Raw genomic sequence first — 17,971 nt, 5'->3', positions numbered from 1 at the left:
AGTTACAGTACTGCCATTAAATATATATTGAGATCAATGTCAAAAGTAATAATAATAATATTAACTTTATTTATATAGCACCTTTAAAAACAAGAGTTTACAAAGTGCTTTGACAGCCAATCAAACAAAGTAAAGCAGAGAACAAGCAGATCATAAAACCAGCAACTCACTCAGGACCAGCAAATCACACAACAAGCAAAGCACAAAACCCAATACCCAATAGGCAGCAGGAGAACCCACACAACCAAGACCAAGGGGACGAAGCAGGAAGAAGTAGAAAGAGTTAATACAATAAAATAAAATACCTAAAAGAGATAAAGAAAGGAAATAATGCAAAAAGAAATAACAGCTGTAAAAGCAATAGGAGAGATAGAAACCAGTAAAAGGCAATAAAAAGAGCTAAAACAATACAAGCAATAAAAAGGAATCAAATCAGTCAAGCATGAAAGAGATTAAAGAAATAAAAGCAATAAAGGAGATAAAGGATCAATAAAAACAAGGAAAGAAGGAAAAGTAAGAATAAGGTGAAATAACATTTAAAAAACATAAATAAGAGCCAATAAGAAGACGTGTACATCCAATCTATTTCAAAGGATTCAGAGCTTAACTTCAGTCAACAAAGTGTTTTTAATGTAGAGAACAGAACTTCAAAGGGCACACTCGTGACACTCAGATATCTAAATCATCATCATTAATATCATCATCATTAATATCATCATCACAACATCAACAGTAATCATCTGTCCATCCATCCTTTTATTCTTCAGCTTCTTCTCCCTGTTCACTGTCAGGTCAGTTACAGTCCCTCCTTTAAAACTGTTGAGGGCAGACAAGGACTGACTGTATTCAGTGCTGATCACAGTAATGGCCTCCATGGAACGAGCTGTATGTACAAGTAATGGCCCTGAGGAAAACACTGACAGTTTAACACAGTTAACACCCTCAAACATCCTCTGAGTGTCTGTGATGCTTTCCTCATCCTGTCAACACACATGTATTTAGGTAAAATGGCTTTTGGAATCCTTTCAGGTGACAATATGTGTGAATGTGTTTGTCTCGTGTTTCAACTTGCTTGTTGAGAATGCAATGAGAAAAGTCCAGTCACCATGAAAAAGACAAAGTGGTTTGGAAGCTTGAAACAATCCTGGTACCGCTCTACAAACAAAGTTGTGTCTCACGTCAGGCTATAAAACTCATTAGTGCAACGTGTCATTAATTAATGAAAGGGGTTATATGTTGCTTCTACTGTCTGTCTGTCTGCCTGCTGAAATCTGGCACCAAAGACTCGATCCATTCAGTTTGATTTATCGTGCACGTCTTGTCCAACCAGCCCTGAAACCTCCAATAAAAAACAACATGGAAATATGAGGCTAAATCTTCATGCTTCTATTTTCAGCTCTGTGAGGCGGAGTCAATGCAAATCTACATCTCTTCCATCGTTATTAATCTCACTGCAAACTGAGGACAAACCAATCCACCAACCAGACATACAAACACATTTTCACAATGACTTTAGCTGCATGTGTGACGTTTCTCCTGCTATCATCAATGTCTGGTAAATACATACTTATCCTCTTGTCTTTGTATGTGTTGGGGTTTATGTGTGGCTCTGCTCTGATCAGTCTCTTTTTTCCACAGTTGTTTGCAGTCAGACTCTGACTGGGTCTGAACCAGTGGTAAAGCGGCGAGGAGAATCCAACAAACTCACCTGTACATACTCAGGAATATCAGATGGAGATGCTGCTATCAGCTGGATCAGACAAGCTGAAGGGAAAGGACTGGAGTGGGTTGCCCACATTTCTGCTCCGAGTGGCAGCACTAAAGCTTATTCCACATCAGTCCAGAACCGTTTCACTGTTTCCAGAGACAACGATGTGGACCAGGTGTATCTGCAGATGAACAGCCTGATGACTGAAGACTCTGCTGTTTATTATTGTGCCAGAGCCCCACAGTGATACAGGAAGCCAGAGAGCTGCACACAAACCGCTGCAGGTGTCACTGTGACAGTCTCATAGAAAGTTCTGTGAAACATCACGTTCAGGTTTTGTTTAGATACCACTCAGAATATGAAGCCTCTCCCGACACCATGCATCTGTCACTATTTGGCCTAAACTGAAGAGTTGATCACACAGCACACTGTGATCATCTGCAGTCATTAGGCTCAGCTGCACTTTAAGACTTTATCTTACTGTTGATCTCAAATCTACTGACGGCTGAAAGGACAACTTTAAATTAAGCTCTCATCAATTTCAAACAATCGACCATTTTTATTTATCAATGTTAAACATATTCACCTTCATTTTTCACCTGTTTGATTCAGTGTGATCTGTCCTGTTTAATGATCTTTAAATGCCTTAAACCACCAAGACTTTGAAAGCTTCTAGTTTTTCTTTAATATCTTAAAAGTACTTACAAAATGTTGCTATTGTTAGAAAATAAAAAGGTGTTGTACAAAAATGTAGATGTTTAAACTAATGTAGAACAGTAATGGCAGTTTACTGGTTTGGTGTTGTTATTATTTTTCATTTTGAATGATTGAATAAAGTTAGTCAGCTGATCTACTGTCCTATGGATGTAAATAAGCCTCCTTGTGTGTTGCCTTATAAGGACATAAAGTGTCTTCTCCTCTTGCTGGTTTCTAGTTTCTATTCATGGCTGCTCCTTTAGTTTCCATTAGTGCTCATCTTCATTGTTACAGCAACGCTGATTTTAATAAACACATTTTATATTGTCCGTGAATGTTAAATTTGACATTAAGAATCATAATAATGATGCTTTTGGTTGTTTGCAATTTGAACATAAATAAAATAATGTTTCAATATCAAATTTACTGGCTATAAAAGCTTCACATCAGGCTGTCAGTGGAGTTCACAGCACGTTTTACATAAAGCATGTTTTCTGTAGCTCTGCTGCTGCTGAGGAGCCCGGACCTTCTAAACCTTCCAACAAGGACTCTGCAGCCAATACAGTACCAACTCTAACATTAAACTACATAAACATTCTATAATAACTGCACTGATACAATTTTGTCGTGTTACAAAGTGTTCTTCAAACTCTAGAGGGCAGTCTAGGACCGACTGAGTTTGATACAGGTTACTTGATTTGTCTTATGTGACATGAACACAACGACTGATGATGGTTCATTTGTCCAAATCAAGCCCATGTTCCTATGTCACCTGGTCTGATGATGTAAACTACTAATCCATCAAAACACTGACCTACAAATACTAAATGTCTCTTTGGCTGCTTGATTTTGAGTTTTATCAGAACTTTACATCAAACTCTGTGAAAAATTAAAGGAACAGATCAACTCTGATCCAGGTTTATCCTCCCTGTGAGGAGGAGTCAATGCAAACTGTGATGTCTTCCTCCTCTACTTATGTGACTGCAGAGAGGAGGACAGAGAACAGTGGACACACAGTTTAACATGATGGACTACAGGACAGGACTGCTGCTGTTCACTGTCTGCTGGGCAGGTGAAGATCATCACTATATTCATGTTACATAGCGTATATATCTGTCAGCAGCTGATTTCACTTGATGTTTTTATCCTCTCTTCAGGTGTTGATGCTCAGACTCTGACACAATCTGAACCAGTGGTTAAACGTCCTGGAGAATCCCACAGACTGACCTGTACAGGCTCTGGATTCTCATTCAGTGACTACGGCATGAACTGGGTCAGACAGGCTCCTGGAAAAGGACTGGAGTGGATCGCTTACATCAGCACTGGTGGTAGCAAATTCTACTCTCAGTCAGTTCAAGGCCGGTTCACCATCTCCAGAGACGACAGCAGACAGCAGCTGTATCTGCAGATGAACATTCTGAAGACTGAAGACACTGCTGTGTATTACTGTGCCAGAAGAGACATAGTGAGAGACAATAACAGGAGAGTCGTACAAAAACTACTTCCTCTATTTGCCAGCACCACATGGGACACTTGGAACACATTTTTGCAATACTGATTGTGATTAACTGTCATGTTCATTCTAACGGTGCCCCAATTGGTCGGCCACCGATCGTGATCAGCCGATATACATACTAACTGCTTTGATCAGTGGCCTGTATTAAAGGCCGATCATAAGAGCTGATCAGATGATGCAAAAAAACAATTTCTCTAAGCGACACTTAAATGGCGTCACTGGTCTGGCGGTTTTACTTGGTGTCTAAAGAAGATAATAAATTAGTCATTTGCAAGGTGTGTTCCAAGTTAGTACCTCGTGGGGGAACGCAAACGATAACATTCAACACCACAAATCTCAGACGTTTGAGGTTGAGTCACGTCAAAGAATATGACGAGTATTCAAAGCGAGCTTGTAGCACTAAGGAGAGAGAGCAGCTGGCATCAGCAACACTGCCACGACTCACTCAAACATCTGCAGCAGAGACATTTCAATGACAGCAACCAGAGAGCAAGGTCAGAAAGAAATCCACCAAAATAATGGTATTGATCACCAGCCGCTGTCAGTTGTGAAAGACGAGGGGCTCAGATGACTCATGTCATACATGGATCTACGTTACTCTCTGCCGGGGCGTAAATATTTCACAGATGTACGCCAGCCGCAGTTATACCAAACAATCTATACGCTTATCGACAGCCTTATGAAGAACAAGATCACTTTGATAAGTTTCACAAGTGACATCTGGAGTTCGAGTGTGTGTCTCATGTCCATGTTGAGCCTAACTGGGCAGTTTATTGATCAAAACTTCAAACTAAACAAAGTTGTTCTTTATCCTCAAGAGTTCTGCAGGTCACACACCACAGTTGCATTCAGTGACATGTTACGAGCAACGGGGATACCGAAGGAAAAAGTGCACGTTATTCTAAGAGATAATGCCAAGAACATGGAAAAGGCCATGAGGGATACGGATTTACCCAGCCTGCCGTACATGGAGCGTACACTCCAGCTTCCCGTTGCCGAAGGAGTTTCGTCACGATGAAGCATCACATTTGAAGCATTTAATAGCCTCTGAAAGACGCATCGTTGGCCAACACTCCCAGCTTGCCTACTGGCGACTTCAAAGTATCCAGAAACAACTGGGTCAGCCTATCAAAAGACTTGAGCAAGACGTACCCACCCGATGGAACAGTTTGTTATTTATGCTACAGAGTCTACTTGAACAGAAACGTGCACTGTGCGCTTATGGAGCTGACTACAACAGAGTTGTTACTGTTGATCTCAAATCTACTGACGGCTGAAAGGACATTAAATTAAGCTCTCATCAATTTCAAACAATCGTCATTGCATCAATTTTGTTTATCCTTGTTTACAGCCTCTGGATTCACACTCAGCAGCTACTGGATGCACTGGGTCAGACAGGCTCCTGGAAAAGGACTGGAGTGGGTCGCTGCTGATGCTGGCGGCAGCACCAAATCCTACTCTCAGTCAGTTCAAGGCCGGTTCACCATCTCCAGAGACGACAGCAGACAGCAGGTGTATCTGCAGATGAACAGTCTGAAGACTGAAGACACTGCTGTGTATTACTGTGCCAGAGAGCCACAATAACACAAACCATCAGCAGAGCTGAACAAAAACCTCTCAGTGCCTGAACACTTGTAACATGAAGCCACCAGAGGAGGAGCCCTCAGACCACTAATGATTATAACAACAGTCTCAGTGGGACAAACAGGCTTTAAATAATATACAATCATATTCGGAAATAATTTTAAAAATGTAATGGTCATATCAGATATTAACAAAAAGTCTGAATCTTTTCATCAGTGATCATGAATGAAAAATGTACAAATAGAATATAAAATAAAAGTTTTATTCAAATGTGTTAGTGTATGAATTATTAAAACATGTTTAAATGTAAGAGACTCAGATTAAATTAAATTGACCTGCTTCAGTTTAATAAATGGAGGATGTATTTTAAATGGATGTGTTATGAAATGATTGAGCATGAACCTGTTACTTCAAACATCCAGCATAGATGGACAATCAGCTACATGAAATGTTGAATTGAACTCTAACAGTGCTGAGTTCAGGAGCCACTCCCTCTTGATGCAAATGTTCAGTGTGTGCAGAGTACTTGTGTCCTGCTGACTGCTCTCGTCCTCTGTGTGGAGCTTCAGAGGTCACATCTCCAGCCTCAGGATGATGAACACACTCACTCTTCTGCTGGTTGCTCTCTCTCTGCCCTGTGAGTTCTCCTGCTTCTTGCTCTTTAATATTTTATCAGACAACATCGCCTGATGGTCAGTCAGTGATTCCAGATCCCCGTCTCACTTTCTCCTGTGGTTCCTGTCTGCTTTCCTCTCATCAGGTTGTACAGGTCAGAGTATGGAGTCCATTCCTTCCAGTTCAGCGGTGAAAATGCCCGGGGAGACTCTCAGTCTCTCCTGCAGGGGATCTGGCTTCACTTTTAGCTGCTGTGTTATGAGCTGGATAAGACGACCTGCAGGAAAAGCCCTGGAATGGATAGGGAGCAGTTTCTCTGATGCCAGCAGGAACACTTATGCCAGCAGTGTGCAAGGACGTGCAGAAGTCAGCAGAGATGACAGCAGCAGCATGGTGTATCTGAGACTGTCCAACTTAAAGCCAGAGGACTCTGCTGTGTATTACTGTGCCAGAGACACACTGGTTACAAGAAGCACAGAGGCTTTACAAAAACGTCTCAGACAGTGTTTTAACAAAGACCTACAGGTGGCAGCAGAACACATGAAGTCAGATGACTCTAAGGAGAGTGTAACACACTCTAAAACACACATGCAGGAACACACTGAAGGCAACAGCTGTAGTTGTGGTTTGTGACTTCCTGTTTCTTAGTGTCACATTAAACGAATGTTGACCCTGACCCTGCAGACCCTGACTCAGTCTGGACCAGTGGTTAAACGTCCTGGAGAATCCCACAGACTGACCTGTTACGCCTCTGGATTCACATTCAGCAGCCACTGGATGCACTGGATCAGACAGGCTCCTGGAAAAGGACTGGAGTGGGTCGCTGCTATAACTGATGGTGGTGGTAGCAACAAATACTACTCTCAGTCAGTTCGAGGCCGGTTCACCATCTCCAGAGACGACAGCAGACAGCAGCTGTATCTGCAGATGAACAGTCTGAAGACTGAAGATTCTGCTGTTTATTATTGTGCTCGAGACCCACAGTGACCGGAGGAGGCTGAGCAGCTGTACAAAATCCTGTTTCATATTCTTTATTTTACATTATAAACATTATTTAAATAACAAACAAAATATAGAATCCTTCAAACTGCTCCTAAAATGTTTCTAAGAAACACAATAAAGATCACTGGCTCGAACAGGCCGAACACAAAACAACAGTTTGGTTGCTGAAATTATATTTTGTAATATTTTTTTTCTCTTGTTCACACAAGATAATAAAAGATTATTTCCACAAGAGTTCAAACACAAGACACACACAGGGCAGCAAGTTAATACATCTCTGAGAAGATGATCGCATTGTGCGCACAACATTTGCATCTGGTCTCAGATCCTCTGGCCTGCTTGAAGTTTCTTGTATTTCTGTGTCTTTAAACTGTGATAACACTGACACCTTTAAGAGTCTGTATGCAAACCTGCAAAGCAGCGCTATTAAATATGACTACTATTTACATGATGCTGACTGACGTCACTGTATTTCTGTTAGCAGCAAATGAGTAGAGTTAGTGAGAAAATACATTAATTCATAAATGCTACAATTAGAAACAAAGCTGTTTATAAATGTTCAAAGTCAATCATAAATTTAATGTAGCAGGCGACCGGTGATAAATTCTGTCAGGAAAACTGCTGAAGTAATATTTAAAGTGGATTTTAATCATTTGTAAACTTATTATTAAACTTACTGTAAATGTGGCTCATAAAGTAACAGATAGACAGCTGCTCCTTTAGACTCCATTAGTGCTCATCTTCATTATAGCAATGCTGATTTTAATGAATACATTTTCTATTATCCCTGAATGTTAATGTTAATATTCATAAGAGGAATAATTATCCTTATTGTTGTTCTCAATATGAAAATAAATTACATTATTATTATGTTTCCAGTCTGCAGATATAAAAGCAGTGAACAGACTCTTCTACTGGCTCCACTTAAACCAACACTGATGCTTCATATGTTTGACTCTATGCAAACTCAGTGAGCTTCCTTGTTACTCGGCTATAAAAGCTTCACGTCAGGCTGTCAGTGGAGTTCACAGCACGTCACTTTAACATAAAGCATGTTTTCTGTAGCTCTGCTGCTGCTGTTGGCAGCTGGATGTGAGTCTCTCTGGATTTGTCAAAGTCAACAGTTCTTCTTTTGCACTTTAACTTGATCATTTCTTACAAAACATGTTCTTTATTTTAACAGGTGTGAAGTGTGAACAGTTGACACAGCCAGCCTCTGTGACTGTGCAGCCAGGTCAACGTCTGACCATCACCTGTCAGGTCTCTTATTCTGTTAGCAGCTACTGGACAGCCTGGATCAGACAGCCTGCAGGGAAAGGACTGGAGTGGATTGGTAGCAGAGTTGGATCCACAACATACTACCAAGATTCACTGAAGAACAAGTTCAGTATCGACTTAGACTCTTCCAGCAACACAGCGACTCTAAACGGACAGAATGTGCAGCCTGAAGACACTGCTGTGTATTACTGTGCCAGAGAGCCACAGTGAGAGACAATAACAGGAGAGTCGTACAAAAACTACTTCCTCTGTTTACAACCATCACTGGGGACAGTTGGAACATATGTTTGTAATACTGATGTGCCATAATGTAAATTCTTATTATAGATTCAATGTTGAAGTCTTGTTTAATCTCATTCGTCTGAATGTTAAAGTCGTTTCCATCAAGAATTCAACATCATTCATTTGTCATTGCACAACAGAGTTCCACAATGATTCAATGTTTTAGCCCATTCCTGCAACACACAGAACAAAAGGACACATTGTTTAAAGTAGAATAGAAAAAGATACATTGTCATATTTGAGTTATTTAGATACTAATACACTGGTTCATTAGCACAATTAAAATTATAATTCTGTTGCACTCTTTTTGGATTTGTTGTTTGGGGGAATGTAAACGGCAGCAACAAGATAGTGCTGATAACTTTATGCTGAAATCTGAACTTTAAAAACTTGACATCTGGGAAATATTATTAACTTTTACAATATTTGAGCACCAAGTATCATCGATAAAAACAGTTTCTCCCCTTGTGAACACTAACATGAAGCCACCACAGGAGGAGCCCTCAGACCACCAAAGATTTCAACATCAGTTCACTGTTACAGCAACAACAGAAACAGTCTTTAGAACATTGGAAATAATAGACAATGTTCCAATCACTGATAAAATAGTGTATGTTGTCACAGTAACAAACTCCACGATACATTATTAAATATTAAAGCATTCAACAACTTATACAAATGAGGTTGATTACTTTGCTCAGTGTTCCTCGTCTCTGAAAGTCAGTTCCTTTTTGAGAACATACTAAAAAATATCAAACTGATAAGTTATCAGAATCATACGTGCATTAGAGACTGAACCGGTCTTTAGCCAAAGTCATGGTGGTGTTTATTATTTAGGACATAAAACATGTGATTTAAACATCAATCTCATTACGTTTGATATGACTGAAGTTTCACCAACTCTTTCTGTGAGACGGAGAGAAAACATTTTAATAAACTTTACTGTCCCATGGATGTAAATAAGCCTCCTTGTGTGTTGCCTTATAAGGACATAAAGTGTCTTCTCCTCTTGCTGGTTTCTAGTTTCTATTCATGGCTGCTCCTTTAGTTTCCAGTAGTGCTCTTCTTCATTGTTACAGCAACGCTGATTTTAATAAATATTATCAATGAATGCTTCTGGTTGTTTGCAATTTGAAAATAAATGACATGATGCTTAAAAATCAAATGTCTCTCAGTGCAAAACATTCAGACATTTATATTCTGTAAATGTTGGGACATTTTAAATGTTGAGTGTTCTGAAATGAAAATATCACATGTGAAGCAAAGGTGATTTCCAGGCATGTTTCTACTCGACTGCCCCTCCCTGCTTCACACACATAACATTCATAAACACGTTTAAATCAAGAATTCATGAATTTAAAAATAAAGTTGAGATAAACACCAATACACGTATGCATGAAGTGATATTATATAATATAATTTCCATCAATAGAACTGATCATTATCAGAATCATGTGGGCATTGGAAACTGAACCAGAAGTCACCTTTATTATTCAAATGGTAAATGGACTGTACTTATAGAGCGCTTTTCTCACTCAGAGCTGCTTTTTACACTACATATCACATTCATCCATTCACACACTGATGGCAGAGGCTGCTACTAAAGTGCCCAACTGTCAATCAGATATCACATTCATACCCTTTGGCTATGCCACCGGGAGCAATTTGGGGTTCAGTGTCTTGCCCAAGGACACTTTGACATGTAGCCTGAGGGAGCTGGGGATCGAACCTCCAACCTTCCGATTGAAAGACGACCGACTCTACCACTGAGCCACAGCCGCCCCAAACTACAAAACTACAACAAATGAAGCTTTCAATACCAATCTAAACTCTGGGCAGATACCCAGAAACAAAGGAGACAAAACCTCCCACACATGTCGACAGTGAGATCTATAATGAAAGAACATCACGGGCAGTTAACACCTGATAGAGGTTTATATGGGAGCAGATCTTCTGGTGTCAAACAAGAGAAGAACTTACTGCTTCGGTCTGGTGTGTGAGTGTGTGTTATTTGCCTTCTGTGTTGATGTTGATGGACTTAAGTTCAAGTTAGTGAATTTAAAACAGTGAAAGAAGGAACAAGTGGTATCTTAGTCAAATAGATGTCACCCTCCTGTGAGGAGGAGTCAATGCAAACTGTGATGTCTTCCTCCTCTACTTATGTGACTGCAGAGAGGAGGACAGAGAACAGTGGACACACAGTTTAACATGATGGACTACAGGACAGGACTGCTGCTGTTAACTGTCTGCTGGGCAGGTGAAGATCATCACTATATTCATGTTACATAGCGTATATATCTGTCAGCAGCTGATTTCACTTGATGTTTTTATCCTCTCTCCAGGTGTTGATGCTCAGACTCTGACACAATCTGAACCAGTGGTTAAACGTCCTGGAGAATCCCACAGACTGACCTGTACAGCCTCTGGATTCTCATTCAGCGACTACAACATGAACTGGATCAGACAGGCTCCTGGAAAAGGACTGGAGTGGATCACTCAAATTCAAATCACCAGCAAATACTACTCTCAGTCAGTTCAAGGCCGGTTCACCATCTCCAGAGACGACAGCAGACAGCAGGTGTATCTGCAGATGAACAGTCTGAAGACTGAAGACACTGCTGTGTATTACTGTGCCAGAGAGTCACAGTGAGAGACAATAACAGGAGAGTCGTACAAAAACTACTTCCTCTATTTACAACCATCACTGGGAACTTTCAGCTGTCTCAGCATCACTTTGTAAAAAGGCACCAAATGTAAAATCTAAAAGTAAATAAAAATGTAATAATGATCGCAGAGTTGAAGTTCATTGATAAAAAAAAACAGCTGATTGGTCTGCGGCTAAGCAGCCCCATACACAACAATGTGATGCTCTGTGTGTTCTGACACCTGTCTATCAGAACCAGCATCAACTCTTTCAGCTCTTTCAGCTACAGTAGCTCTTCTGTTGGATCGGACCACATGGTCCAGCCTTCACTCCACACGAGCATCAATGAACCTCGGCTGCCCATGACCCTGTCAGCAGTTCACCTGTTTTCCTTCCTTGGACCACTTTTGGTCGGTACTGCCCGCTGCAGACCGGGAACACCCCACAAGAGCTGCAGTTCTGGAGATGCTCTGACCCAGTCATCCAGCCATCACAACTTGGCTCTTATCAAAGTCGCTCACATTCTTACTCTTGACCAATTTTTTTCCTGCTTTCAACACACCAAGTTCGAGGACAAAATGTTCCCTTGCTGCCTAACATATCCCACCCACTGACAGGGGCCATTGTAACGAGATTATCAATGTTATTCACTTCACCTGTCAGTGGTCATAATGTTATGGCTGATTGGTGTATACACTGTAGCGTGGCATCAGGATAGGCCTGATCCAGGCCTGACCTGGTCATTTGACCCCAGCAGGAAGAGAGCTAGACCACGAGCTCTGCTATTAATCAAGAGGACACTAATGGACTCAGAGGGGGGGTTTACAACCCTCTCCCTCATTTGTTTCAGTATTCCACAGAGTCAGGATGTAAACCTTGGGACACCTTCCAATAAACTGCAATGATTGTCGTTGTTTAAAAATGTGCATTTAGAATTGTATGTTGAGGATCAGTAACTAAATGCTTTGATCCAAGGACTGTGGACAACAGGGACGAGTCACACTTCAGATGCCAGACTGAAAGACTTTGTGGGTCACATATCTGCTTTCCCCCCTCTCCCTCACACAGAGAGGAGAAGGGAGGGGTGAAACAGAGCTAACTTAGGACAGAGAAAAGGTTGATTCATCACTGTGGCTCTTTTATTTGGTTTAATAGTCTGTAAACACACATATACATTCACATATACATGTGTGTTCACCATGATATGTTTATTACTGAATTAACTTACTTTCATGAACTGTTTGTTTCATTTCATTCTGTGTCTCATAACCCAACAATGTTTGGAGTCTACGCGCAGCTGAGAGTCCAGAGGGGGGGGGTTATATAGATGAGATTAACTACTTAAATTTAGGTAGAAATAGTTTATTTGATAAGAAAGTTTTGGACAAAGGAGTGGTCAACTTCGCACCGTTTCGCTCAGGACACCGCCCTCGGGAGAAGAGACCCTTGAAATAAGAGACGACACCCCAAGATCGCTCTCTTACTCTCTTCCCCTTTTCCACTCTTTGACCCTTCGCGTTCCTGCATCCTCTTTGACCTGACAGCTGACGAGCGCTACACCCTGCCTCCGGACTTTTAACCCTTTCTTTATCTTTTAAGTTTTGCCCCGCGTGAAGGCCCGGAGCCTGCGTGCGCCTGAAGACCTCGCGAGTAGACATTGCTCCAAGTAAACTTTAAGCTGTTCTAGCCCTGTGTTCCAAGAACTGAAGACCACAGCTCTCTTTTTGCTCCAATCCTTGCGCTCTGACAAGCCTCGAACCCAGAGCCCAAAAGACGCACACAGCCTCCATCCAGTACCAGTCACAACACGGAGTGACCTGCACATTGTCATCTAGAGAGACCGAACCGGATGTGCGGCTGCACCGTGCTCCCTTAACAGGTTTCATTTGAAGCCAAGTTTTCCATCATATTCATCCTATTATTAATCATTTTCATGCTCATCACCATATTTCTTTATCTCATGTGTATTTAGTAGTTGAGTTAATTCTTAATTTAGAACTGATTACGTGCTTTGCATGTGTAAAGTACTAAGCCTCTGTACACCGCGAAACAAACTCAATTCTAGACTGTAGCAACCTTCAGATTATGAGATTGAATAAAATAATTAGGTAACTAATTATAAGCTTTCCCTGTTTTATTAAAATAGGGTGGTGCCACAATAAATACCTACAGTAGGTTAAATCTTTTAATTACAGTTAAACTTTAATTTCCAATAGTCAAAATAGAGTGCAGGCATTCTACGACTAATTAATAATTAAATAATTAATCAACCGAATTATGCTACAATGAAATGACCCTTGGCTGCGTGATCTTGGAACTTTAGTCACGTATCAACTCTGCAGCAGCAACGAGATCGAGCTGAAAATATTTCTGACATCTGAACATTAACAACTCAACATGTGTGAAACATTGTCCATCAGCTTTGACTACATTTGAGCCCCATGTATAATTGATGCAAACTCAGTTTACACCAGAGGAGGAGCCCTCAGACCACCAATGGTTTCAACATCAGGTTACTATTATAGCAGAAAGAAAAACTTTACACTTCTTCTGTTTGTGTTTTTATGTTGGAGCAGATCTTCTGGTGTCAAACAAGAGAAGAACTTGCTGCTTCAGTCTGGTGTGTGAGTGTGTGTTATTTGCCTTCTGTGTTGATGTTGATGGACTTAAGTTCAAGTTAGTGAATTTAAAACAGTGAAAGAAGGAACAAGTGGTATCTTAGTCAAATAGTTGTCACCCTCCTGTGAGGAGGAGTCAATGCAAACTGTGATGTCTTCCTCCTCTACTTATGTGACTGCAGAGAGGAGGACAGAGAACAGTGGACACACAGTTTAACATGATGGACTACAGGACAGGACTGCTGCTGTTAACTGTCTGCTGGGCAGGTGAAGATCATCACTATATTCATGTTACATAGCGTATATATCTGTCAGCAGCTGATTTCACTTGATGTTTTTATCCTCTCTCCAGGTGTTGATGGTCAGACTCTGACACAATCTGAACCAGTGGTTAAACGTCCTGGAGAATCCCACAGACTGACCTGTTACGCCTATGGATTCACATTAAGTAGCTACCACATGGGTTGGGTCAGACAGGCTCCTGGAAAAGGACTGGAGTGGATCGCTCTCATCTTCACTGATGGTAGCAACAAATACTACTCTCAGTCAGTTCAAGGCCGGTTCACCATCTCCAGAGACAACAGCAGACAGCAGCTGTATCTGCAGATGAACAGTCTGAAGACTGAAGACACTGCTGTGTATTACTGTGCCAGAGAGCCACAATAACACAAACCATCAGCAGAGCTGAACAAAAACCCCTCAGTGCCTGAACACTTGTAACATGAAGCCACCAGAGGAGGAGCCCTCAGACCACTAATGATTATAACAACAGTTCACTGTTAAGAACAGAACAGACATATTTAGAAACAGGAAAAGTCAAAGATTATAATGTATAAAAAGATATTTAAAGTGAAGTGTCAACATGTGAAATAGTGACATTATTTCTCTTCACAACTCTGTCTCAAAAAGGTTTCCATGAAACAAATGAAACATTAAAGATGGAATTTCTGTCTTTGACTAAATAACATGGGGTTAAATGGCATCTATGTTCTGAGGGCTTACACACGTTTCCTCACTTTGTTGTTAAAGCTTCATTAATATCCACAAATGTTTTCTACACATTTATTCCTGCTGTTTTTTTCCTAATGATGTTCTGAAAAATAAAACTGATGAGAACTCAGTGAGAAAATAAACAACAGAAAGAAAAACTCTGAAGGTTTGATTTGTTGGGAAAACTCACTTTGGCAAAACTTTCAAACTGATTAATTGTTGTCAAAGTCGTCACATCATGCAGCCTGAGCTCCGGAACGTGAAGTTTAGTTTAGTTCATTTCGGTCATTATCTGACTTCTAATAGTACAATGCACTGGTAGATAAATAATAAATAGACAAAACAAAAACTGAATGAGTCGATGCTCCTGGCATTGACAACATATGGTAAACAAACAAAACAGGACTGAAAAGGTGTAGGTTGAAGCCTTAGCTTATGACACCTACCCTTTTAACATTCATTATTTTTCTTGTCAGCTTCCTTTAAATTCTACAAAGTAATAAAAAAAAAGTAACAAGCTAAATATAGAGCTAAGTTATGTAATCCTATTGTCTACCCAAGATCCCAAACACATTTTGGGCCGGTTTCACAGACAAGGTTTAAGCCTAGTCCCAGACTAAAATGCCTGTTTGAGCTGTCTTAACCAAAAGCGACTTGCACAGACCTATTTTAAAATAGTCATAGACTTAGCCTGTTCTGGATTAAACTAAGCTGATTGCAAGAGGGAAGGTTAGAGCTACTCTAGGCCTAAATTGAAGCTTAAATTAATCCTTCAAAGAGGCAGGTTTAACTTCTGCTTAGTCCTGTTTGTGAAGAAGCATGGACTATTTGGAATATCTAAATGAAGACCAACATGCACTACAGAGGCCAGCCAGACGAGTACTTGTGGATAAGTGTAATCGGAGTGCTGCACAACTACCTGAAAAAGCGCTACTGTCCTGATCCTCCAATGGAAAATCAGGATCAAGCAGTTGTGCCCATGGCTCAGGCCAGCAATGACAAACAAGGACTTGCATACAGAGATGCTTTTACATTGAAGCACAACCAGATGAGATGCATTTAAATATGTAGTGTATTTATTATGGCTTTTTTAATTTTATTTTTTTATTTAAATATTGTGCACGGAAAATCAAATGAGAAAATCAAGGCCGTCTTAAGATATTGTTTGCGGTGATTAAAATACTCCATTAGAAGCAATAAACTCATTTGGTCCTTGGTATGAAAAAAGAATAAAGATTGACGCAGACAGTGGAATATATTGACCAAAAACACTGACCAATTTACTTTCGGTCATCATGAGGTGTACAATTCACCAGTATTAATTCGCTCTCTTCCAATCTCTGCATTCTCTATTTGTTTACACCAGTTTAAGGTTCTTCCACAGAGTCTATAAAGGCAGATATCATTCTAAAGTGTATGTCACAAAAATAGAAATATGAGAAAAGTAAAACACTGAAAACAATAAAGATATCTCACAAGAACTTTTCTTGTTATATTTTAATTTGTGTTGGATTTACTGCAAATTGCAGCCCAACCACTCTTCTTCTCTTGCTCAGTGAAAGCAGTCTGGCTTTTACTTTCAGTTACTGGAGTGTTTGACACAGTTTTGTTTTAGTTTTTTCAGACTTTTTTCAGACTCACTAAAGTATTTTGAACAAATTATCTTTGCTTCTGCCGTTGTTTTATCTCCAGGTTCACACCAGTCATTGTGTTTTTCAATTCCATTCCGGGTTTTTATGAGCACCATTAGACCAACAGCATGTGCTCATACTTAACCCAATGAGGCTTAACCCTGGTGTTCTCTTTTAGGCTTACTTACCTTACTCCAGGACTCCATAGTCACCGACTAACTAAGCTAAACTTAGGCCACGTCCATGAAAGCCACTTAAATTTCCTGGTTTAACTAGTACACATTAAGGCCTACTCCTGGCTTAATTAAAGCCTTGTCTGTGAAACCGGCCCTATATGTTCACTCTGATACTCTAACTTCATTTTGATATTTGTTGATCATCTTGCTTTGAAATATTTTTTTAATATTACACACTTTCATTTCCATTTCTACGCCATTCCACACATTTACTCCATATACTGAAACACATCTTTGTTTTACATTTGTTCTGTTCTTGTTGTTGTGAACATACAGGTCCCTCTCAGTTCAAACTGACATTCTCTTGTTTGGAACAGCCTCCGGATACAGTCTGGTGACGTGTTATTGAATGCTTTGTACGTGAGTGATGCTATTGTAAAGTCTACAAGCTCACTGAATTTAAGTGCCTGTGAATTAATAATTTATTTGTTGGTTCTCCATAATCAGCTCTGTTTATAATTCTGATCACTCTCTTCTGCAGCAACAACATCGGTTTTTCCCCAAACCTCCACACAATATGTAACGTATGGAAGTATGAAAGAACGACACAATATATGTAATGAATTTACGTTGAGAACATCTTTTGTCTTATGTAATATTGCAATGGACTTTGATATTTTGGTTTTAATATGACTTTAGAGCAACCAATTAAAAATGCTTTAGTCAACATATCACACAAATTAAACTGAAACATGAGAGGAACGACTCATCACACTGAACATTCATTCTCCTGTTTCATTAAACAGTAACTGAGATCCAAGTTAAACCCAGTTTCTCTCTGTGAGGAGGAGTCAATGCAAACTGTGATGTCTTCCTCCTCTACTTATGTGACTGCAGAGAGGAGGACAGAGAACAGTGGACACACAGTTTAACATGATGGACTACAGGACAGGACTGCTGCTGTTAACTGTCTGCTGGGCTGGTGAAGATCATCACTATATTCATGTTACATAGCGTATATATCTGTCAGCAGCTGATTTCACTTGATGTTTTTATCCTCTCTCCAGGTGTTGATGCTCAGACTCTGACAGAATCTGAACCAGTGGTTAAACGTCCTGGAGAATCCCACAGACTGACCTGTACAGGCTCTGGATTAGACTTCAGCAGCTCGGCTATGAACTAGATCAGACAGGCTCCTGGAAAAGGACTGGAGTGGATCGCTTTCATTAGC

General features: G+C 40.3%; 1 gene segment (V, D, J or C); it reads left to right on the top strand.

Annotated features, from left to right (window-relative positions):
- The first annotated feature begins 1,548 nt into the window (after window positions 1-1,548).
- Window positions 1,549-1,955, top strand: LOC138602584 (immunoglobulin heavy variable 3-49-like). The segment is given in 2 exon segments: window positions 1,549-1,555; window positions 1,639-1,955. Coding segments are annotated over 2 exon segments (324 nt in total).
- The last annotated feature ends 16,016 nt before the right edge of the window (window positions 1,956-17,971 follow it).

Source organism: Semicossyphus pulcher, unplaced genomic scaffold, assembly GCF_022749685.1.
Source record: "Semicossyphus pulcher isolate SPU_LCO1_2020_fin unplaced genomic scaffold, fSemPul1.0.p SCAF_23, whole genome shotgun sequence".
Classification (NCBI taxonomy): Eukaryota; Metazoa; Chordata; class Actinopteri; order Labriformes; family Labridae; genus Semicossyphus; species Semicossyphus pulcher.
This window is presented reverse-complemented; position numbering and strand designations above follow the sequence as displayed.